Genomic DNA, 21,622 nt, shown 5'->3' with positions numbered 1-21,622 from the left:
CAATCTCCAGTACCTCTCTGAAAACCTCCGGCAACGCCCGATACCTCATGGCACCCCCACGTTATCACCCGGGCACCCTCCGGTACCATCCAGGCACGCTAGGTACCTTCCTGGAACCCCCTGTTAGCCCCGGGCATCCATCTCTCAAGCTCTGGGCACCTCCTGGTACCCTTCGGACACTGCCTGGTATTCCCTTGGAACCCCCTTCGGTACCACGCGGGCACTGCCTGGTATTCTCTTGGAACCTCTCGGCAACCCGGAACAACCCTCCATATCGCCCATTAACCCCCCGTTACCCCTTGGCCACTCCCCCGGCACCCTTGGGGCACCCATCCGTCCTCCTCGGGAGCCCTCTGGCAACCCCCGGCACTCCCCAACAACCCCCGGGCACTGCCCGGTACCCTCCGGGCACCGCCCTGTCTCTCCGTGCTGCCCCCAGCCCCTCACCACTGCCCCCCGAGGACACACCCGGGCATCCCGCTATCCCCGCGTGCCTTCCTGCTGCCACCGTGCATCCCTCCTGGTGCCCCCATGAACCCCGGTATCCCCGACCTCCCACTCCCCGCGGGAACGCCCCCAATCTCCTTGTGCCACCGCCGCTGCCTCCTCCCCCTCTGCTGCCTGTGGGTGCACGGGACCCCCAGGGCTGCACTGGGACCCCCAGTGGGGACCACATATGCACCCTGCTGGAGTGGGGGGTCCTGCGGTCACCAAGGAACAGTGCCCTGGGGGGTTCCTGGGCTCCTTTATACCTCCCAGCATGGAGCAGCATCTCATGCCCAGGGCCCCACATAGGGCCCCCCCGCCCTCCCGCCCGGGGTTGGCAGCGCTGGAAAGGCAGCACTGCTTTCTCAGCAGGACGCAGCCAAGGTCACTGACGCCACAGGGAAGGTCCCCAGCTGGCACCCGGGGGACCAGCCATTGCAGCTGCAGCCATGTCACCCTGCACCTTCACTCTTCTCCTCCTCCTGGTGGGAACATCCCAATGGGGCCGGGGGCACTGCACGGCCACCCCACCAGAGCCCCGGGGCAGAGCCACGTCCCACCACGGCCCTGCAGCCTCACTCTCCATCCCACGGGATGTCCTGACCTTCCCGGAGCACGGACACGGCCTCCGGCGGCAGAAGAGGGACTGGGTCATTCCCCCCATCAACTGCCCTGAGAACGAGCGGGGGCCCTTCCCCAAGAAGCTGGTGCAGGTACATGGCCCTGAGGGGACCAGAGGTGGGGCTGGGGGGGCTCTGGAGCACCAGAACCCTCCTCAATCCCCTCTCCCTTCCCACTGCCAGATCAAGTCCAACAAGGACAAGGAGACCAAGGTTTTCTACAGCATCACGGGGCAGGGAGCAGACACCATCCCTGTGGGAGTCTTCATCATCGAGCGGGAGACGGGGTGGCTGGAGGTGACAAAGCCGCTGGACCGGGAGGAGAGGGACAAATATGTGGTGAATGAGAGAGGAGCTGTGGCAGGGATGGTCTCTGAGGCCAGAGCAGCAGGGAGGGGACGGTCCCTGGGACAGGGGACTGAAGCACGGGCTTACTGTGCCCTCACAGCTCTACGCCCTTGCTGTGTCAGCCAGTGGGCAGCCTGTGGAGGACCCCATGGAGTTCACCATCACTATCACTGACAAGAATGACAACCGGCCTGTCTTCTCCCAGGCAGTTTTCCATGGCTCTGTGCCAGAGGGAGCTGAGCCAGGTGGGACCACTGTCACTGCCTGGGAGGCAGCGGTGGGGGGGCTGTGGGGACAGGTCACCAAGAATCACCTGCTCCAGGCACGCTGGTGTTGCGGGTGCTGGCCACCGATGCGGACGATGCCGTGAGCTCCAGCAATGGAGTGGTGGTTTATTCCATCCTGAGCCAGGCGCCGGAGTTGCCCCAGCCCCACATGTTCACCATCAACAGCAGCTCCGGGCTGATCTCTGTGGCGGCACCAGGGCTGGCGGCAGCGGTGAGTCTGGGCTCAGCCCCCACCCTGCTCTCAGCCCCAGTTCGGGGGTGACGCAGCCTCTCACTGCAGGTGGTCCCTGAATACACGCTGGAGATTGAGGCAGCCGACATGGGGGGCTACGGGCTGCGAGCCACCACCACCGCCCGCATCACAGTGCAGGTGAGCCACGGAGCAGCCCCGGTGCCCAGCGGTGCAGACAGGGAGGGTGAGGCTGTGGTGAAGCCGGTGCCGGCTCTCAGCAGCCCCACATGCCCGGCCTCCGCAGCACCAATGCGCTCCAGGTGCTTTCCATGGTGGGAGGCAAGGCTGGGATGGCAGCTCCTCCGTGGCTTCCCCTGGTCTGGCGCCCCAACTTCCCGCCGGGCTCTGGGCCACCAGCCCCGGGGCTGCGGCGCTGCCAGAGTGTGGGTGCCAGCAGGCTCCTGTGCACAGCTCCCAGCGGGAAGCCGCCCGTGCCGGCTCGGCCCAACCAGGGAGGAGCACCCGGTTCTGCGGGAGCCTTGTGCCAGGATAGCGGCATTCAGCTGCGCCAGCTCTGTGGGGAGAGGCTGTGGCGCCAGGAAGGGCGGTCGGGGCTGGGGCTGGCGTTCTGCACGGTGTCACCAACAGTGGGCCCTTGGCTGAGGGGGACCAAGGACAGCCAGGTAAGGTCGCCAGGTGCCTCTCCATGTCAGCTGGTGCCAGTGTTGGGCTGGCAGCGGGAGCTGGTCCAGCTCCAGGGAAGGCACTTGGCCGTGCCGGCTGCTGGGACGCAGCCCTGAGTTGTGGTCCCACCTCAGCCTGGGAGCTCCAGGAGGGGAAGGGGTCCAGCCACCCCCAGCGCTCTGACCTTGACCCCAGACAGCTCCAGAGAGCTGGGCAGGGTCAATATCCGCCCGCACATGGCACCGGCCACAGGACAGGGGCTGCCGGGGACAGGGCTACTTCCTTATTGGGTCCAGGCCAGCCGCTGCTGCTGTGCCGGGGCCCACCGACGGGCAGGGGAGCAGGGAGCGTGGTGCTGCTGCAGGCACGGAGCCTGACATCCCAGCAGGAACCAGCCAGCATGCACAGCATGCTGGTTGCCGTGCCAGGGGCTGAGTCCCGTGGCATGGGAAGGATGTGGGGACCCATATCCTGGCCCTGGGGCACAGGGGGGTGCAGTGGCTCAGCTATGGCACATCCGAGTGGGAGGCAGATGGTGCTGCCAGGACAGGTCCCAGCCACTCTTGCCCCTCTGTCACAGGCTGACGGGATGTCCGAGGTGGGGAACGGTACCCTGACCACCCATGTGCTGAACACGGTCACGGGGCTGCCGGCAGCCGGCCTCGCCATCCGCCTGGACCAGCTGCAGGAGCCGGGGCCACAGTGGAGGGAGCTGGCACAAAGGTAGGAGAGCCGGTGCCACCAGAATGGGATAGGGACGCTGCTGCTGGTCCCTGTGGGCTTGGCTGAAGGCTCCTGGCACAACCGGCTGCCCAGCCTTTGCCTGGGGGCTGCCAGCGGCAGGGCCAGGTCCTGGGGGTATGACCAGGTCCTGGGGGTATGTCAGGGACGGGTTTCATGGCACAGCATGGCTGGCTCCATCTGGTTTCAGGCACACGGACACAGATGGGCGCAGCCGGCCCCTCCTGGCAGCAGGACAGGCCAAGGCTGGCACCTACAAGCTGCGCTTTGAAACGGCGGCGTATTGGCAGGGCCTGGGGCACACCAGCTTCTACCCCTACGTGGAGGTACGGAGTGTGGGGAGCCTGGGGCGGGTCTGGGGGCCACAGTCAGACCTGGGGGGCTGCCCCCCCAAGAGGGCCTGGCTCTGGGAGGGGGATCCTCACTGCTGCCTCCTCACTCTTCCCCAGGTCGTCTTCACCATCACCGACCCAGCGCAGAAGCTCCATGTCCCGCTGCTGATCAGCCCCTACTCCTACTCAACGTACCGGGGCAGTTAGGGGGGCACAGCCTCTCCCCAGGGATGCAGGAATGACTCTACCAATGCCATTAAAGGATCCAAACAACACGATTTGTCTCGAAAAATCACTCTGTGGTTGGGGGTTGAAGGAGGGAGCCCCAGGGGCAGCCTGGTGTGGTGGGTGGGATACTTGCAGCCCTCCAGTGCACCACAGTCCCCCCGGCGAGCAGAGGGTGCCAAAGATGCTCACTGGGGTCTGTTTAATGGCATGGAGAAGGGCACAACCCCACTTCCGGTGTGCCAGTGGGACCCTTCGTGCCAACTGGTGTCAGGTGGGCACTGAAACGAGTCCAGCAGGGCCCTGCCCCAGCTCCTGCCCCGGCAGTGGGAAGGACAGTGGCTGGAAGCCCAGGTTGTCCAGGGGGATGCCGAAGGCTGTCAGCTTCGCCTCAAAGGTCTGCAGCATGTCATTGTGTGCCTGTGAAGGGAGAATCCCCGTCAGCCCCTTTGTGCCAGGGCGGGGGGTCCCTGCACCCCCCAGTCCTGTTCCCATCCCTTAAGCCACAGCCATGGAATCATGGAGTCTTTTGGGTTGGAAAAGGCCTCTAAGATCGAATCCAACCATTCCCCCAGCACTGCCAAGGCCACCACTAGCCCATGTCCCCATGTGCCACATCCATGTGGCTTTTAAATCCCTCAACATTCCTTCCCACCCTCACCTTGCAGACTCGGGCCAGCTTGAGCTGCAGGTCCTGGATAGTGTCATTCTTGGAACTGAGCACGTCCTGTGCAGGGAGACAGGGTGTGAGGCCACGCTGCCCAGCCCTGGGGACACGGTGGCCGTGCTGCAGGCAGGAGTGGTGTGGCACAGCACATGGAGGAGTCACAGTGTGAGCAGAGCATCCGGCAGCACGGCCTGGCAGGCGGCCACCACCCTGCCCCCTCCGAGTGGCACTGCCAGGGACAGCCAGCCCCGGGAAGGGACAGGGAGCTCCCGGCTCAACACCACAGCCATTCTGGTCTGCCCCACCACGCAGGGAGCGCCGGCAGCACCTGCTCTGGCAGCACCACCCTGCTGCGGCGGCACCGGGGAATTAGAGGGAGCCAAGCTGCCCGAGGCAGCTGAGCGGAGGAATGTGGGGACCCCAGCAGCTGCGCCAGAGCCCGACGCCACGACGCCATCCCAGGAATGTGTTTTCCTTCCACCTGCTGGGAGGTGACACATCCGCTGCCTGTCCCGGGGCCATGCTGCTCACTGATAGGACAGCCCAGAGCTTCCCTGCCACCTCTTTCAGCGGGGACCTGGATGGGGACGAGCGGGAGGGCACCGGGGCAGTGGAGCCCTCATCCGGTGCCTGAGCCCAACCTGCAGCCAGCGCTGCTGCCTGGCTCTGGCTGCGGCAGGCTGTGGGAATGTGGGTCTCTGGGTTCTCTGCAGAGGTATTTTTAGCACGGCAGATGCCGCAGAGCCCCAGGATCCTGTCTGCTCTGTCCCCATGGCCAGGCGAGGCTCGCCAGGTACAACCCCTGTACACAGAGTCCCCGGGAGCCACTGGACCTGCTGGCAGCCAGCACTGTGGCAGCACGGGGCGCTGGCAGCACCACGAGGCCTGGGGCCACACTCCTCCAAACAGGCTCCACCTGAGGGACAGATCAGTGCCAATCTCCGACACCCACACGCTCCGCTCTGGAGGCAGAGCCGATGCCCCACGGCACCGCACGTGGCCCTGGGAGTGCTGGGAACAAGTGAAGCTGCAGCTGCAGCCATGCAGATGAGGACCTGCACATTCCAAGGGCTGCAGACACCCCACAGCAGGCTCTGCCCCCCAAAACCTGCCCCCGCCAGCCCCCGGTACCTTCAGCTTGTGCGAGACCAAGGACAGGGCACTGGGGTCCAGGTGGGAGACTGCGACGACCTCACTGAGCTCCACCTCCTTCTGCTCCAGGAGGCTGAGGAGTCCCTGCAGCTTCCGCTCCAGGAGCAGGTTCTTGAACCCTGTCTTCTGCTGCACCTCATTAATGGCTTTGGTGAACTTCTGATAGAGCTCATCTCGCTCTGCCTGGACCTGCTCCAGGAGATGGCACAGCACAGTGTCCCACTGCCCTCAGGAGCTCAGGGGGGACAGAGGGGTATGCAGGAGGCTGAAGGGGTTTGCTTAATGGTGTGGAGCACAAATGGGGCAGCAAACTGGTCTGGCAGCTCAACTCAGCCATTCCCCACAGCACCTGCAGCCTGCAGGGAATGCAGGTGCTGCGGCACAGCTTCTCTCCCTCTCTCCATGGCGCAGCACCTGCATTTCTCCTTCCTCCTCCTCCTCCTCCTCCTCCTCCTCCCCTCAAGGCAATGGATGCTACTATTTCAGACCCCGGTGAGGGCCCCGTGGCACATGGGGGTCTCTCCTCTGCTCCCCACAGCTGGCAGCAGTCTCTGGCTCACAGCTAGTTGTTAAGTGTTCTAATTAGGACAGTCTCTCCTCCAAAGCCTATTTCTGAACGCCCCGAATCTGGCTCTGTCTTAATGATGGATTGTTAACGAGGCCTCAGATCAATGTTCATATTCCTGGGGATTTCTACGAATTGCAAATGAGCTCTCTCCTGCCTCAACAGATTTATCTGGGTTAGTGGCGGGGGAGAACTCGCTCTGCAGGGCTCATCCCGAGCTGCCCTGGCATGACGAGCAGGGGAGCGACCCTGGAATGCCTGCAGAAGGAGGGGGCCATGGCAACCCCCCCGGCTCTGCCCCACACAGCCCCTGTCAGCCTGTGGGGCCCGCTGGAGCGTGTGTGATTGCTTAGCAAAGTACAAGGCCAGGCCTGTCTGCTGACCGTGGGAGAGGCCAGAGCTGGGAGCAGCTTTGTTGGGAGCAGCGTTATCGCCCGGCTCTGGATTAGCTTTGGAAAGCCCTTGGCTAAGCACAGGCTCTGCTAAGCCCCCACGCCCTGCCCTCTGGAGAGGGTTTGGAGAGGGAACGGGACATCCAGCCCTGCCTGCAGCTCTCACCTTACTGAAGCGCTGCTCCAGCACCTCGTGTTCCCACTGAAGGTCCTTCAGTTCCTTCTGGATGACTTTCAGACGGGCTTTGGAGTTCTGTGAGCAGGAAGGGAGGGTTAAGGAGCATGTGATTATCTGGAAACTGTTGAGGATGTGTTCTGGGAAGGGAGGAGAGTGAGCAGCAGAGACAAAACCAGGCAGCACCCATACCAACCTCTCTGCAGTGAGGGCTACTCTGGCCTCCCTCTGGATCCCCATCTGAGATCTCACAAACACCCAGCTAAGTGGAATGGGACTCACTTTGTCCAGCAATCCTGGCATACTAAGTGGCAGAGGCTACTGCTTTCCCTCCGGGAATGAGCCCAGAAAAGGGCAGGGCTGGCCACTCACCATCAAGCTCTCCTTGTCCATATCATAGTGAGCCAGCTTCTTCTGCATCTCAGCCACCTGCTCCTGGGCCTGCTGCAGAGGCTCTGTCAGCCCCTTGTTCTGTTGCACCACATCCGACTTCTCCTTTTCCAAGATAATCTCCCTCTTCTTCATCTCCTCCACCTGCTCCTGTTCTTAGGAACACAAGTGCTGGCTCTTGTGAGCTGTCCAGCCCCTCAGAGGGCCCCCCACCCTCAGGACACCCTCCCTGTTCACGTGGTGCTGTTCAGACCACCAGAGGCACACACACCAACACCTGGGAACTACCAGATCCAGGTGACACCCTGGCAGGAGAGCTCCCCAGGTGGAGGGGTGGCACAGGGACGGCCAGTACCTTCAGGAGGTTGATGAGTGACATGTTTTTGGCAGTAATATCGTTGTAGTAGTTCTTGATGTCACCGAAAGCCCCCTCGTGTTTCACCATCAACTCGCTGATCTGGTTGTTCTTCCTCTCCTCCAGCTCATGGATCTCTCTCTTCCTCCGCAGGTCCATCTCCTCCCGCAGTGCCTCCATCTTCCTGTTGTACTTGGCATCCATCTCTGGGGGGCACAGGGTGGGTGAGGGGGGGCCTCCTGCAGACCCCATGGCCCAGCTCCCGTGCCACCATGTCGGCATTGGGACCTTTGTGAGGACCAGGGAGAGCTGAGTCCAGGAATGACATCCTTGGAAAGAGGGCATGGAAAGGCCCCAGGTGGGCCTGTCCCAAACTGAAATGTCCCCTGAGTGGGACACTGGAGTGAGGACTCAGCAAGGGCTCCCCCAGCCATCCTACCCCACAGCAAAAGGGCTGGCAGTGCCATAGCACTGGGAGCAAGAACTGGGGGCAAAAATGGCCAGGGCTGGGGGAAGACTGGCTGGAACTGGGGAAGAAAAGTGACCAGAATGGGGAGGCAAGAAAAAACAGCCAGAACTTGAGGGCAAACTGGACAGATCTGGGGAGGAAATTAGAGAGAACTGGAAGGGAAAATCAGCTGGAATTTATAGGGAAAACTGGCCAGAACTAAGGGATAAAAACAGCCAGAACTTGGGGGGAAAAAAGGCCAGAACTGGGACAGAAAAAATTTCCAGAACTGGAGGGAATCCCCAGCTCACATCTGCTGGAGGCTCTGCTCAGGAGCCTGGAGCAGCTCTCCCCATCCTGCTCCTGCAGGATCTGCCTCAGCCCTCACCTTTGGCCTGTGTCTCGAAGTCGCTGCGCAGCCGGGCCATCTCCTCCTCGTGTTTCTGTGAAGGAGACGCTCCATCTTAGAGCAGACAACCAAATCCTGAGCCAGCCCACCCCCAGGGATTCCCTCCTGCTCCCTGGGAAAGGATTCTGATCCCATGCTGATGCAAACAGTGGCTTGGAAGTTCTCCAGCTGCTCTCCCAGCCCCCTACTCCAGCAGAGGGGTCACCAGGAATCCCTTCTCCCCATTCCTGCAGCAGAAACACCACCCCACCCCACAGAGAGAAGCAGGGAGGCAGCATCCTGCCCCTGCTCCCACCCTAGGGCTGAGGCACCTCACAGGTGGCTCCAGCCTGGCCAGGGACGTACCAGGCAGAGGTTTGTCACTGCTGCCTCATTGGCCAACTGCTGCTCCTTCAATTGGGCTTTCAAGGAGCGCTTCTCTTTCCACAGCTCCTGCTCCTGGTCCCAGTGATCCTTCTGGGCCCTCTTCAGGGACAGGATTCCCTCTGCCTTCAGCTCCGTCAGGGTCTCCTGCTGCTCGTGCAACAGGTGCTTCACCTTCTGCTTGTACACCTAAGGACAGGCCAGAGACAGGGTGAGTGGCTCAGCAGGAGACACCCGGAGCTGGGATGCTCCTCCTCTTCCCCTCCTCTCCTCCTCAGAGCTGCCCAAGGCTCACCTGGAGCCCTTCTCCCCCACCTTGATCTCCACGTGGTGCCGCTCCTCGGCCTCCTCCATCTCCCGGTCCCGGCCCCGCAGCTCCGCCTTCTTCTCCTCCAGCTCCTGGCGGGTGATGTCCCAGCAGCTCTGAATCCTGGTACACTCCAGCTGGAAAGAGTTCCGCTCCTGCCGCTCCCGGTCCAGCTCCTCCCGGAGACGCTGCACGTGCTGCAGCAGCTGCACAGCCCACAGGAAGGGACAGGTAAGGCGGAGGGGAGGGCTGGGACAGGTGCCTTTGAAGACTCCGTGTCCCAAACCCAGCAGGACATGGTGGCTGTCACTGGGATGGAGCAGCAGAGGTCCCTGACTGAACCCAACAGCCTCAGCAGAAGGAGCCCCAAAACCTCACGATGGGGCTCTGGCTCGTAGTGTCCAGTAACACCATTCTCAGGCACTTAAACACTCCTGGATCATGGAGTGGTTTGGGTTGGAAAAGCTTCTAACAGCAAGTCCAACCAGTCTCCCAGCACTGCCAAGGCCACCACTGACCCGTGTCACCAAGTGCCACATCCACATGGCTCTTAAATCCCCCCCAGGGATGGGAAACTCCACCACTGCCCTGAGCAGCTGGCCAGCCCTTTGCATGAAGAAATTTTCTCAACATCCAACCTAAACCCTCTCTGGCACAACCTGAGGCCTTTTCCTCTGGTCCTGTTCCTGGTTCCCTGGAGCAGAGCCTGAACTCCTCCAGCTCCCCCCTCCTGTCAGGGAGTTGCAGAGAGCCAGAAGGTCCCTCCTGACTCTCCTTTTCTCCAGGCTGAGCCCCCCCAGCTCCCTCAGCTGCTCCTGCTGCTCCAGCCCCTTCCCCAGCTCTGTTCCCTTCCTGGACACGCTCCAGCCCCTCAGTGCCTGTGCTGGAGTGGGGGACCCAGAGCTGCCCCCAGGCCAGGAGGTGCCTCAGCAGTGCCAGCACACAGGGCTGGAGAGCAGAGGGTGGGATGAGGTGGCTGCTCTTTCCAGGAAGAGCAAGAACTCCCCTCCCCAGCCCAGACAGGCATCAGGCAGTGACACAAAGCCCGGCTGCTCGTCTCTGTCACCCTCTGCCACCTGTTGTCCCCAGAGCCAGGCCAGGCGCCACCCCCCCCACAGGGGTCCCAAGAGCTGTTCTTGGTGGCCTGGGGGATCTCTCACCTGCTCCTTGCTCATGTCCTCCAGGTCCAAGCCATCCACCACCGCCGGACCTTTCCCTTTAGTCGAGCCCTTCTTTTTGGGTGCCTGAGGACCGGAAGCCAAATAGAGGAGGTGAATGGGTGCGGAGGAAGCCGTGCCGCTCAGGGCCCTCGTGCCGGTCCCGGAGCATCCCCGCTCTCATGGCAGAGAGAGAACAGCGAAACGGAACCGGGGCCCGGGACGAGCCTGGAAGCCTCCGGGCCCCCCCGGGCCCCTCGTGGTTCATGCACCACCGCTGCCGCCTCAGCTTCACAGTGAGCCTCCCGGTACTCGAAATAACGGCTCAGGAGCGTCACCGCAGCGCTGGAAATGGCGCCGGGGGATTCCGTACCCTCTCCCGGAGCGGATCGGGCCGGGTGCCGCAGCCCTCGGGGTTCGGGCCAGGCCCGGCCGGGGGAGGCTGGGCCCCACCGCTGTCCCCTGTCTGCACCTCCCGGGTCCAGGGGACCCTTCGCAGCCGCCCCGGTTCTGCGTCCAGGTCCCGGTCCCAGTGTCGGTTCAGATCCCGGCCCCGGTCCCTGTCCCGGCCCCGGTCCCGCTCTCACCATGGCGGCGGCCGCCGGCGCCGCGGTCTCCAGGCAACGGCGGGGAAGATCTCGCGGGAGGAAGGCGAAAGCTCGCGGGAGCTGCGCTGATGAGGACACGCCCCCTGGCAACGCCACGCTCCGCCCTGGCAACGGGGGCGGGGCCGGCGGGGCCGGGCGGGGGAACCGGGGCGGGACCGAGGGGACACCGGGGACACCGGCGGGGAGAGGGGACGGAACCGGAGGCACCGGGGGCTCGGGGGAACCAGAGCAGTTCGGGGGCGCCGGGGGGACCGGGCGGACCGGCAGGTCCCGCTGTGCCCGGCACAGTTCCGCTCACCCCCGAGCCCCGGCCTGCCCCCGCAGCCGGGCCCCCCGACCCCGCTCCCGCACCCCCGGGATCCCCGCGGCACCTCCCTGGTCCCCGTGTGCCCGCCCCCCTCCCCGGTCCCCTCAGCTCCCACCCCGTGCCCCCACTCATCCCGGTGTCCCCGCCCAGCCCGGTGTCCCCGCCCAGCCCGGTGTCCCCGCCCCCGCCGCGGCGGACAGCGCCGTGCGGGCTGCGGGCTGGCACCGGGCCCGCCCCGCCCAGCACCGGCACCGGCACCGGCACCGGCTCCAGCCCATGGCGGCTCCGGCTGCGGCCGCCACCGCAGGTGAGGGCGGGGGCCGCGGGGAGGCGCGGACCGGAGCGCCCATCCCCGTGGAACCGGGCCGGGCCCCGCGGGGCGGGCGGGGCGGGCACGGGAGATGTAGGGCGGGAGTGCGAGAGGGAGGGGGCACGGAGGGGGGGCACGGGGGGGGCACAGGAGATGCATTGGGGGTGCTTTGGGGGGGCACAGGGCAGCGCGGGGCGTGCTGGGGGGCTGCGGGGCCGGGGACAGGAGAAGGGGGGTCTGTGCATGGAGGGTCTGGGATGGGAGGAGGCAGAGGGAGAATCGGGGCACAGGGGTCTGAGGGAGCACTGGGCTGCCCTGGGACTTGGGGGGCACTGGGATGCTCACAGGACGTGGGGTGCAGTGGGGTGCCCGGGGGTGCAGTGGGAGGCAGGGGGTGTGGCGGAGCATCCAGAAGGTCAGATGGAGCAGTGGGGTGCACTGGAGACCTGGGGTTGCAGTGGGGTGCTCAGGGAAATGAGGGCACAGAGGGATGCCATGGGAGGTAGAGGAGCAGTAGGGTGCCCGAGGGGTGTGAGGGTGCAGTGGGGTGCTCACAGGACATGGGGGGGCAGTGGGGTACCCAGGGGACATGGGGAGCAATGGGGTGCCCTGCAGACACCCCACACAGCTGTGCCAGTGCCAGCGTGCAGAGGTGCCTGGGCACAGGGAGGTGGCTGTGCCAGTGGAGCTGGGGGGCCCCAGTATTCTGGGGGGGGCTGCACCTGGTGACAGAGGCGGTGCCAGAGCTCCCCTGCCCATCCCTCCTGCCTGTGCCCTGCACATGGCTGTGCCGTGGCTGCTGGCATGGTGCAGCCCTGGCCGTGGCACCGGGGGCACCGGGACACCGGACCTTTGTGGTGACAGCGCCACTGGGTCGGGCCGCGGGTTCTGGGGGTGCCCGGTGCCATGGGGTGTCGGTACCGGCGGCTGCCCGGCTTTGCAGTTGCCGTGAGTCAGCACACAGCGTGTGGGAGAGATCCCTGATCCGGCCCCGCTCCCGCCAGGCAGCCGGTGAGCCCAGGCCGGAGCGGGCGGTGTGGCCGGTGACAGGGCCGGTGACACGGCCGGTGACACGGCCGGTGGCACGGCGGGACCATGCAGGCAGAGGCCAGAGGGGAATTCTGCGGCCGGGACCAGCGCCCTGGTGGGTGGGGGCGTGGTGGGGGTCGGGGGGGGCTGTGCTCCTTACGGTGACACCGCACGGTGTTTGTCACCCAGCAGGGCTGGGCACTGCACGGGCTGGGGTGGTGGAAGTGGGCAGGAGCGGGCAGTTCCCATGTCCCCTCCAGGGAGGTCTTCCCAATCCTGGGGCATGGTGGGGACCCCATTTCCCAGCTGGAGGGAAGGTGCCAGCAGTGCAGGGTGCACAGTCCGACCCTGAGGGGTCAGGATGTGGCACAGCTGGTGTCACAGCAGGGGTCTGGTGTCCTGCTGGTGTCCCACAGCTCCACGTGCCCGGGGCAGGAACCCAACACCCCGTAACATCCCTTTTCCCGTCGGGCTGAGGGCTCTATCCCTGCCCTGCTGTCCCCCTCCTGGGGGCGGGGAGGCGATGCTTGTCCCCGGGCCGTGTCACCCTGAAGCATGGTGGTGGCATGGTCCAGTGGTGGCACACAGTGCCAGGGCACCAGTATGGACCTCAAGGGGAGACAGGATGGGCTGGCGTGTCCCCTGGTGCTGCCCTGGGCACACAGGGGCTCCTCCTGCCTTCAGTGCCCTCTCAGCCCCGAGGCATGGCTGTGCCACCTCTGTGTGCCACGGCCACCGGCTGTGCCACCACTGTATACCATGACCCTGTGCTGTGACCATGTGCCACGGCCACGGCCACCTTGTCCCTCCCGGTTCTTGCTGGGGACAATCCCAGCACAATCTGCCCTTGTCCAGGCCCCAGCACAGGCCTCGCTTTGTCTCACAGACACAAAGGGGCTGCGCGGGGAGGGGGGGTGCGGGGCGGGGGCTGCCAGCTGCCAGCACGAGGGTCCCGGGCAGCTCTGCCTGTTCCCTTGGCCCTCCCGGGGGTCCCACTGCCCCCAGCCCCCCAGCTGGGCACCCCACGGGGGCCCCCGAGGGAGCTGCTGTTACCAACGCGGCAGGTGCCGGCGTGGCAGAGCTCGGCAAGGAGCCGCTGGCCCCGGAGCGCCCGGCGGGGACCCCCACCCATGGGCCAGCCCAGGACACCCCCCGAGTTCCCCCAGACGAGCAGGGTGGCATCCCCATCCCCAGCGCTGGCCTGCTGCAGGTCACCGAGCGCCGACGTGAGTGTGGGGTCCCTGTTTGTCCCCAGAATCAATGCTGTCCCTGCCACGCCCTGCCAGCCCCTGGGCCCCTGCCTGTCCCTGGGGTCTCTGCCTGCCTATAGCATCTTCTGCCTACCCCTGGTTCCCTGCCTGTCCCCAGCACACCCTGTCGCTCCCGGGGTCCTCTGCCTGTCACTGGCATCCTTTTGCTTGCCCCCTGGGCTCTCCTGCCTGCCCCTCGAGTCCCCTGCCGGCTCCTGCCTGTCCCTGGGGTCCCCTGCCTGCCCCTACCCAGTCATGGCCCCACCAAACCTCACCCCCCCAGCTCCCTGGGTGCCCAAGCACCAGTCCCCCTGTACCCCCTCGCCCCCTGCCCACCCCGAGGCGCCCCGTGGGGGATAGCGGTGGGTCTCCAGCCCGCTGGGGTGCCCGCAGAGCCCCTGAGCAGCGTGTCCTCGCTGGAGGTGCACTTCGACCTGCTGGACCTGACAGAGCTGACGGACATGTCGGACCAGGAGCTGGCCGAGGTCTTCGCCGACTCTGACGAGGAGAACGCGGCCGGAGAGACGCCCGGTGGTGAGCAGGGGGCCCGGGGCCGCTCTGTCCGCCGGTGCCGGCCCGCCCATGACCGCCCGCCCGCCCGGTCCGTCCCGCAGGGCTGCAGCCGCCGCCGGTGCCGCGGGCCGGGTACCTGCGCTCGCCCTCCTGGACCCGCGCGCGGGAGCAGGGCCGGGACAAGAAGCACCTGAGTGACCCTGAACTGCCGTCGGGACCCCCGGGACCCCCAGACGCCTTCCTGCCTGTCGAGCGCCCGCGGGAGCCGTAGGGACAGGATCCGCCGAGGGAGACCGGGACACGCCGGTGCTGCTTCCGTCGGTACCGATGGAGCCCGTCCCCGGGCGCAGGACTCCCGTTAGCCCGCCCGGAGGGCAGAGGCGGCCCCAGCCCCGCGAGGGAAGACACCAGAGCCGCTCACAGCCGGTGACCCACGGCCTCGGGGGGGAACCGGTCCAGCTTCGCCGGGCCCCGCCGGCGCCACGGCCCCGGTTGCCGGGAGCGGCGGGTGGGGCAGGACAATACGGGTTGCACGGCCCAGCCCGGCCGGTGTCGGTGCCGGTGCCCGCCCGGTTCTGATGTAGCAGCGCTGTGATCCGGTAAAACCGACCGACCGACCCATCGCCGGCCTCTGCCCGCCTGCGCCGCCGCGGGGTGGGGAGTGGGAGGGTTGGGGACGCGGGACACGCCGGCAGCACCGGGGCGGAGGGGTTCGGCCGGTACCGGGGCAGCGCGGCCGCGTCCCCTCCCGGTGACCGCGGCACATCCCCAATAAGGGCACACAGCGCAACTCCACCCACCGGCGGCGCTGGAGCCGGGACCGACCCGGTACGGAATCGGTGCCGGTGCTCGCCCCGCCCCGCAGGAGCCCCAGCCCTCCCGGTGCCCCCTGCCCCGGGCCGAAGGAGGAACACGAGTGCTGGGTTGCGCAAAGAGGCTCGTTAATGCTACAGGAAACACCGGGAGGGAAGGAGAGGGCATCGCCCCGCGCCCGGTCCCTCCCTGCAAATCTGTCGGGGCTCGGCCCCGGTAATGGCGGTGCTGGGGAGAGACCGGATCCCGGTAGCGTGTGTGTGTGTGTGGGCTCCGTCCAGTCCCGGTGCCGGGGCTGAGCCCTCCTGGAAGTATCCATCGCCCAGGGACAACGGAGCACCGGTCCCTGCCTGCTCCCCATCCCTGCCCATACTCCAGTTCCATGCAGGGACGGCAGGAGCCGCTGTGGGGCCTTAACTGGATCCCAGTTAACCAGATCCAGCCGCTCCGCCGGGGCTCCCCTTGGCAGCGCTGCCATTCCCACAGGCAGAGGGTCCCGGAGTCAGAGCCACCCCAGTCCCCAAACCACCGCAGGGATGATTGTGACTGTCCCAGGGCCCTGTGGTGGGTGGGGGGCAGCTGTGGGGCTGAGCCCCTCCATGGGGTCAAACCCTCCTCAGAGCTCTCCCTCGGTGCCAGAGTCCTGGAACAGGGATTGCTTCCGCAGGCTCAGCCGGGCACACCGGGGGCAGGTGGTGGAGTTGTCATAGTAGCAGTCCCTGGAGAGTAGGGGACAGTGCCGGGTCACCCCCTGCCACCCCCGTGTCCCCACCCCCCACGCCAGCGTGTCGGTACCTGTGGAACACGGCAGAGCAGTCGGCACAGACCGAGGTGTGGCTGTCGAAGGGGAAGAGCACGTCGCCTTCCCGGCACAGCTCACACACGAATCCCTTGGCCTGGCAGCGCTGGGGGAGCAGGAGACAATGGTGAGCCCACCAGCTCCATGGGGGTCTCCCCCTGGCTCAGCCCCGTGTCTCTGCCCCACAGCGTGGGCTCACCTCACAGTCCAGCTTGATGTGCTTGGCAAAGAGTGTGTGGATCTCGGTGAGGGAGCAGCCGAGGCGCCCGGCCTCGATGTCGATCAGGTCCTGCAGCGAGTACATCTCATCGTTCTCCACAAAGTGCTGCCGGTCCTGGAGCTGCAGGGACAGGTGACTGTGACTGTCACCGCCGTGTGACCGTCACTGCAGCGCCCGGCCCTGGCCCCCCAGCACCCCCAGCCTGACCTGCAGCAGCAGCCGCGCCTCCATCGCCTCCTTGCACGTGATGAAGTAGGGCTTCATCAGCAGGATGTCCTGGCGCAGCTTCTGCAGGGCACGGGGATGGGAATGTGGACAGGAGTGGGGAGGGATGGGGACAGGGATGGGACAAGGACAGGAAGAAGGGCGGTGCCAGGAGCAGGATGGGGATGGGGCGAGGATGAGATGGGGATGGGGTGGGAATGAGACACGATGGGAATGGGGATTGGGGCAGGAATGGGATGGGATGAGAATGGGGACAGGAATGGGAACAGGAATGAGGACAGGGATGAGATAGGAATGGGAACAGGAATGAGGACAGGGATGAGATGGGAATGAGGACACGGATGGGACAGGAATAGCACCAAAACAGGGAATAGGGCAGTGGTAAGGGCGGGATGAGGATAGGGACAGGGTTGGGAATGGGATGGGGACAGGATGGAGACAGCAGCATGACAAGGACAAGACTGGATTGGGTTAAGTTCATCTCTGTAGCAGTCTGGGCACCTTCTGCTCTAACCCCCCCCCCCCCCTTGGTTGCTGTCCGTGGGACCCAGTGGGTGCCACCAGGGTCCCCCCACCTCCTGCTCACCCCACACTCCCTCCATGGTGTCCTCCCCAACCCCATAGGGTGTCCCCTTTCCCCTGGATCCAGAACTCACCCGGATCTCCACCAGCTCCTCCACGTAGTTGAACAGCAGTGGGTTGATCTCCCGCAGCTTCAGCACCGGCCGTGACACCATCAGTGCCAGGTACCTCATACTGCACCGGGACACCTGCCCGCCACACGGGGGCCACCGTCACCCCTGGCACCCGCCAGCCCTGCTGCCACTGCCAGGGCCACTGTCACCCCTGGCACCCACCAGCCCTGCTGCCACTGCCAGGGCCACTGTCACCCCCAGCACCCGCCAGCCCTGCTGCCACTGCCAGGGCCACTGTCACCCCTGGCACCCACCAGCCCTGCTGCCACTGCCAGAGCCACTGTCACCCCTGGCACCCGCCAGCCCTGCTGCCACTGCCAGGGTCACTGTCACCCCTGGCACCCGCCAGCCCTGCTGCCACTGCCAGGGTCACTGTCACCCCCAGCACCCACCAGCTCTGCTGCCATCACTCCAGGGACCTGTGGCAGGGACACACTGCAGGGGCACAGCCCTGGGGACATGGCTCTCCACAAGTGATCTCTACCCATGAACCCCCATAACCAGGACATGGCTCCCATGACCAGGGACATGGCCCCCAGGGACCCCTGGGACAAGGGACACAGCCCCTCAAGTCACCTCTACCCATGGATACAGCTCCCAGGGACCCCCAAGACCAGGGATGCAGCCCTCCAGGTGACCACCACCCAGAGCCAGGGTTCCCAGGGCCCCCTGTGATGCCCTGGGGAGTCCCCACTCTGTGCCAGGGGTACCTTGCGGGGCTCAAAGTCCCAGTTGTGGATGGCACGGGCGGGCACCACAGCCAGGTCATTCCAGTGGCAGCTGGAGCAGTAGTAGAGGCCGGTGTAGTCACACTGTCGGGCCTCGCTGGGCACTCCCCCTGTGGTGACAAAGGGCTGGCATGGGGCTGGCACGAGCACCGCCCCGCTCCCTGCTCACTCCACACCATGTGTCCCCCTGGGCACCAGGGACATGGTGGAGCTGCAATGTCACCTTCCCCAGCTCCCCATGGCTCAGCCTCACACAGCCCTTGGAGCCCCCGCCTTCAGCTTCCTCCAGCCCCACACACCTCCCACTCCACAACCCCTCAGCCCCACACAGCTCTGTGAAGTCCCTAGCCCTGCACATCCCCCCAGCCCCACAGAGCCCCTAGTCCCTCCCAGAGCTCCCTGCTACCCCAGCTCCCCCAGGCCCACAGAGCCCCCCAGCTCACTCCAACCTCCCCAGCTCCCCCCCAACCCCACACACTGCCCAGCCCCACAGAACCCCCAGCTTGCCCCATCTCCTCTGCTTCCCCCAGCCCCATAGAACCCCCAGCTCCCCCCAGCTCCCCCAGCTCCCCCAGCCCCACAGAGTCCCTCAGCTCCATAGAGCCCCCAGCTCCCCCCAGAGCCCCCAGCTCCCCCAGCCCCATACAGCCCCCCAGCCCCACAGAGCCCCCAGCTCCCCCAGCCCCATAGAACCCCCCAGCCCCATAGAACCCCCAGCTCCCCCCAGCCCCATACAGCCCCCAGCCCCACAGAGCCCCAGCTCCCCCAGCCCCATAGAGCCCCCCAGCCCCATACAGCCCCCCAGCCCCATAGAGCCCCCAGCTCCCCCAGCCCCACAGAGCCCCCAGCTCCCCCCAGAGCCCCCAGCTCCCCCAGCCCCCTCAGCTCCCCCCAGCCCCATACAGCCCCCCAGCTTCACAGAGCCCCCAGCTCCCCCAGCCCCATAGAGCCCCCCAGCCCCACAGAGCCCCCAGCTCCCCCAGCCCCCCCAGCTCCCCCAGCCCCATAGAGCCCCCAGCTCCCCCAGCCCCATAGAGCCCCCCAGCCCCCTCAGCTCCCCCCAGCCCCCTCAGCTCCCCCAGCTCCCCCAGCCCCATACAGCCCCCCAGCCCCCGGTGGCTCACGGAGGGAGATGGGGGCGCGGCACTCGGCACACCGGTAGTCCTGGCTGTCCAGGCCGCTCTCGGGGCAGATGCTGAGCTGGTACTCGGCGCGGTGGCTCACCTGGGCCCGCACGCAGGGCCGGCTCACCAGTGGCAGGCACTTGCTGTGGCACCGGTAGTAGCAGCCTGGGGGGCACAGCGGGGGGTCAGTGTAGGGACTGGGGGGACAGGGACACAGAGAGGGTGTCCCAAACCCACCTGTGCAGGTGTACCAGGTCTGGATGAGCCCCCAGATGATGGTGCTGCACTTGTCACACATCTGCTTGACGCTCTTGCTCTTCTCCTTGTAGAAGCGATGCTCCAGGACCACCCGGATGTTGGGCTCGTCCTCACCAGGGTCCTGCAGCAGGGAAAGAGGGGGCAGAGAATCACAGAATCGTGGAATGGTTTGGGTGGGAAGGGACCTGAAAGCTCATCCCATTCCACCCCCTGCCATGGGCAGGAACACCTTCCACTATCCCAGGTTGCTCCAAGCCCTGTCCAACCTGGCCCTGAATTCTTCCAGGGATGGGGGGTCAGCAATGGAGGCCCCTCAGGTCTCATCCCAGTCCCACCTTCAGCTCCTGCAGCTTGAGGCGGAGGTGGATGAGCCGGACCACAGCGTCCTTCTGCCGCTCCGAGTGCTCGGGCAGTGCCAGGATCACCCGCTTGCACTCCTCGATGGCCCGGCGCAGCTGTGGCACATCCGACGCCAGGATCAGCCCCTGCCATGGCCAGAGGAGGAGGAGAGTGAGCCGAGCCCCCCAAACACATCCCCCTCCCGATTCCCACAGAGCCACCCCACTCACCACGGGGCGGGAGAAATGGTCCTCGGCCAGCCCCAGGTCCAGGGCGCCCTCGGGGTCCCCTGGGGTGGGATCCGGCTGCTGGACTGCAAAGTGGGGTATCATGGGGGGCAAACTCATCCCCAGAACAGGGGGGTACCACAGGGAGACTAAACCCACCCCCAGAACAGGGGGGTACCAGGGGAGGGCCAAACTCACCCCCAGAACAGGAGGCTACCATGGGGGGGCCAAACCCATCCCCAGAACAGAAGGGTACCACGGGGGGCTGAACCCAAACCCAGAACAGAGGGGTACCACAGAGGGGCTGAACCCTCCTGCAGATCAGGGGGTACTATGGTAGGGTCGGGCCCAGCTGCCCACCCCAGTGTGGGGCCGGGGGTGGGGCAGGGGGTTGGCACCCACCTGGGGCAGGGGATTCTCCATCGGGGCGCTCCGGCTGCTCGGGGGTCTTGTTGAAGGGGTTGAGGTGTGCCTGGCGGAAGCGGGCCAGCCGCTCATCTGACGCCATTGCCACCGTCCTGCCGGGGGCAGACACCGCCTCAGTCACACCGGCACCGGCACCGGCACCGGCACCAACACCCCACCCCAGCCACTGGCACCGACACTGTCTCTGACACCCCAGCACCGACACCCCGTCACAGGCACTCGCGCCGTGCCCCCAGCACCCACACCCTGGCACCAGCACAGTCACCCCACCACAGGCAGCGATACCGCATCACCAGCACCGACACTGTCACCGACACCCTGTCCCTGGCAATGACACCCTGGCACCGTCACTGACATGCCAGCACCGGCACGGACACCCCGGCACCAGCAGCGACACTGTCACCAACAGCAGCACCAACACCCTGGCACTGGTACCCGGCACTGCCACCGACACGCTGTCACCGGCACCAACACACCGGCACCAACACAGTCACCGGCACCAACACAGTCACCGGCACCAACACAGTCACCGGCACCGGCAGCGGCACTGTCACCAACAGCAGCACCAACACCCTGGCACTGGTGCCCGGCACTGCCACCGACACCCTGTCACCGGCACCAACACACCGGCACCGGCACCGGCACCAACACACCGGCACCAACACAGTCACCGGCACCAACACAGTCACCGGCACCAACACAGTCACCGGCACCAACACACCGGCACCGGCAGCGGCACCAACACAGTCACCGGCACCCCGGTCCTGGCACCGACACCCCGTGTCCCCGTCCCTGCGGACAGACCCGTTCTGCCGCTTCCCACGTCCGTGTCCCCGCCCTGCCTCGCCGCCCCCGCCCGCCTCGGCCCACGGTCACCCAGTACCGCCCCGTGCCCCGCACCCAGGCCTCGCTGTGCCCCCGCAGTGCCCCCGCACCTCTCGCTGTCCCCCCGCACCTCTCGCTGTCCCCCCGCACCTCTCGCTGTGCCCCGGCCCGGTCCGGTCCGCCCGCCCGCCAGGGGGCAGCGCCTGCGCCCCGCCCCGCCCCGCCCCGCCCCGCCATGGCCGCGCCCCGCCCCGGACCGCCCCCGGACCGCTCCGCCCCGCTCCGCTGCTGCCCCCTGCCGGCCGGCGGACCGCACTGCACCGCGCCGCGCTCGGGCGGGGCCGGCGGCACCGCAGTGTCCCCATCGCCACCGCCCCATCCATCCCTACAGCGACACCCGCACCGTGCCCACTGTCACTGTCCCCATCGCCACCGCCCCATCCATCCCTACAGCGACACCCGCACCGTGCCCACCGTCACTGTCCCCATCGCCACCGCCCCATCCATCCCTACAGCGACACCCGCACCGTGCCCACCGTCACTGTCCCCATCGCCACCGCCCCATCCATCCCTACAGCGACACCCGCACCGTGCCCACCGTCACTGTCCCCATCGCCACCGCCCCATCCATCCCTACAGCGACACCCGCAC

The 21,622-nt window shown here is 66.3% G+C and overlaps 4 protein-coding genes across 15 annotated transcripts; 2 read left to right on the top strand and 2 right to left on the bottom strand.

Moving 5' to 3' along the window:
- The first annotated feature begins 13 nt into the window (after positions 1-13).
- LOC139677626 (cadherin-1-like) lies at positions 14-3,945 on the top strand. Its single transcript, XM_071567763.1, has 9 exons — positions 14-102; positions 856-1,199; positions 1,290-1,445; positions 1,555-1,699; positions 1,777-1,952; positions 2,022-2,111; positions 3,178-3,320; positions 3,529-3,664; positions 3,788-3,945. Exons 2-9 carry the CDS (start codon positions 936-938, stop codon positions 3,875-3,877), a joined length of 1,200 nt encoding a protein of 399 aa, XP_071423864.1. The 5' UTR covers positions 14-102; positions 856-935; the 3' UTR covers positions 3,878-3,945.
- A 10-nt stretch (positions 3,946-3,955) lies between these two features.
- GAS8 (growth arrest specific 8) lies at positions 3,956-10,992 on the bottom strand. Its single transcript, XM_071567756.1, has 11 exons — positions 10,863-10,992; positions 10,279-10,362; positions 9,127-9,324; positions 8,794-9,000; positions 8,428-8,482; positions 7,592-7,797; positions 7,219-7,386; positions 6,838-6,924; positions 5,694-5,903; positions 4,557-4,622; positions 3,956-4,315 (listed from the first exon to the last, which is right to left on the bottom strand). The coding sequence occupies exons 1-11, from the start codon at positions 10,863-10,865 to the stop codon at positions 4,166-4,168; spliced, it is 1,434 nt and encodes a 477-aa protein (XP_071423857.1). The 5' UTR covers positions 10,866-10,992; the 3' UTR covers positions 3,956-4,165.
- A 2-nt stretch (positions 10,993-10,994) lies between these two features.
- On the top strand, positions 10,995-14,914 carry DBNDD1 (dysbindin domain containing 1). Of its 6 annotated transcripts, none has more exons than XM_071567759.1 (5): positions 10,995-11,497; positions 12,509-12,644; positions 13,594-13,755; positions 14,173-14,313; positions 14,394-14,914. In XM_071567759.1, the coding sequence occupies exons 2-5, from the start codon at positions 12,596-12,598 to the stop codon at positions 14,561-14,563; spliced, it is 522 nt and encodes a 173-aa protein (XP_071423860.1). In that variant the 5' UTR covers positions 10,995-11,497; positions 12,509-12,595; the 3' UTR covers positions 14,564-14,914. The 6 variants fall into 6 exon arrangements, with proteins under 6 accessions (XP_071423860.1, XP_071423861.1, XP_071423858.1 ...); XM_071567760.1 differs by having other exon boundaries at positions 12,505-12,644; positions 13,609-13,755; XM_071567757.1 differs by having other exon boundaries at positions 12,505-12,644.
- Positions 14,915-15,218: 304 nt separating this feature from the next.
- DEF8 (differentially expressed in FDCP 8 homolog) lies at positions 15,219-21,197 on the bottom strand. Of its 7 annotated transcripts, none has more exons than XM_071567308.1 (12): positions 21,122-21,197; positions 20,123-20,238; positions 19,724-19,806; positions 19,490-19,639; positions 19,134-19,275; positions 18,897-19,061; positions 17,755-17,882; positions 17,006-17,119; positions 16,332-16,412; positions 16,104-16,244; positions 15,901-16,010; positions 15,219-15,824 (listed from the first exon to the last, which is right to left on the bottom strand). In XM_071567308.1, the coding sequence occupies exons 2-12, from the start codon at positions 20,226-20,228 to the stop codon at positions 15,722-15,724; spliced, it is 1,323 nt and encodes a 440-aa protein (XP_071423409.1). In that variant the 5' UTR covers positions 20,229-20,238; positions 21,122-21,197; the 3' UTR covers positions 15,219-15,721. The 7 variants fall into 7 exon arrangements, with proteins under 7 accessions (XP_071423409.1, XP_071423408.1, XP_071423412.1 ...); XM_071567307.1 differs by having other exon boundaries at positions 21,082-21,148; XM_071567311.1 differs by having other exon boundaries at positions 21,102-21,148.
- Positions 21,198-21,622: the final 425 nt, after the last annotated feature.

The sequence above is a fragment of the Pithys albifrons genome, chromosome 12 (genome assembly GCF_047495875.1).
Source record: "Pithys albifrons albifrons isolate INPA30051 chromosome 12, PitAlb_v1, whole genome shotgun sequence".
NCBI lineage: Eukaryota > Metazoa > Chordata > Aves > Passeriformes > Thamnophilidae > Pithys > Pithys albifrons.
This window is presented reverse-complemented; position numbering and strand designations above follow the sequence as displayed.

What these genes read in the sequence shown, in the direction of transcription:
- LOC139677626 (XM_071567763.1), top strand. Translation starts at nt 936, where the DNA reads ATGTCACCCTGCACCTTCACTCTTCTCCTCCTCCTGGTGGGAACATCC. An exon ending in TCCCCAAGAAGCTGGTGCAG is followed by an intron (nt 1,200 to 1,289) that starts GTACATGGCCCT and finishes TCCCACTGCCAG; the next exon opens with ATCAAGTCCAACAAGGACAA. An exon ending in GCCAGAGGGAGCTGAGCCAG is followed by an intron (nt 1,700 to 1,776) that starts GTGGGACCACTG and finishes CACCTGCTCCAG; the next exon opens with GCACGCTGGTGTTGCGGGTG.
- GAS8 (XM_071567756.1), bottom strand. An exon ending in AGGACATGAGCAAGGAGCAG is followed by an intron (nt 9,325 to 10,278) that starts GTGAGAGATCCC and finishes TGGGCTGTGCAG; the next exon opens with CTGCTGCAGCACGTGCAGCG. An exon ending in AGCTGGCCCGAGTCTGCAAG is followed by an intron (nt 4,316 to 4,556) that starts GTGAGGGTGGGA and finishes CTCCCTTCACAG; the next exon opens with GCACACAATGACATGCTGCA.
- DBNDD1 (XM_071567759.1), top strand. Translation starts at nt 12,596, where the DNA reads ATGCAGGCAGAGGCCAGAGGGGAATTCTGCGGCCGGGACCAGCGCCCT. An exon ending in CGGCCGGGACCAGCGCCCTG is followed by an intron (nt 12,645 to 13,593) that starts GTGGGTGGGGGC and finishes CCAACGCGGCAG; the next exon opens with GTGCCGGCGTGGCAGAGCTC. An exon ending in GGCCGGAGAGACGCCCGGTG is followed by an intron (nt 14,314 to 14,393) that starts GTGAGCAGGGGG and finishes TCCGTCCCGCAG; the next exon opens with GGCTGCAGCCGCCGCCGGTG.
- DEF8 (XM_071567308.1), bottom strand. Translation starts at nt 20,228, where the DNA reads ATGGCGTCAGATGAGCGGCTGGCCCGCTTCCGCCAGGCACACCTCAAC. An exon ending in TGGAGAATCCCCTGCCCCAG is followed by an intron (nt 19,807 to 20,122) that starts GTGGGTGCCAAC and finishes CCCACTTTGCAG; the next exon opens with TCCAGCAGCCGGATCCCACC. An exon ending in TGCTCTGCCGTGTTCCACAG is followed by an intron (nt 15,825 to 15,900) that starts GTACCGACACGC and finishes CCTACTCTCCAG; the next exon opens with GGACTGCTACTATGACAACT.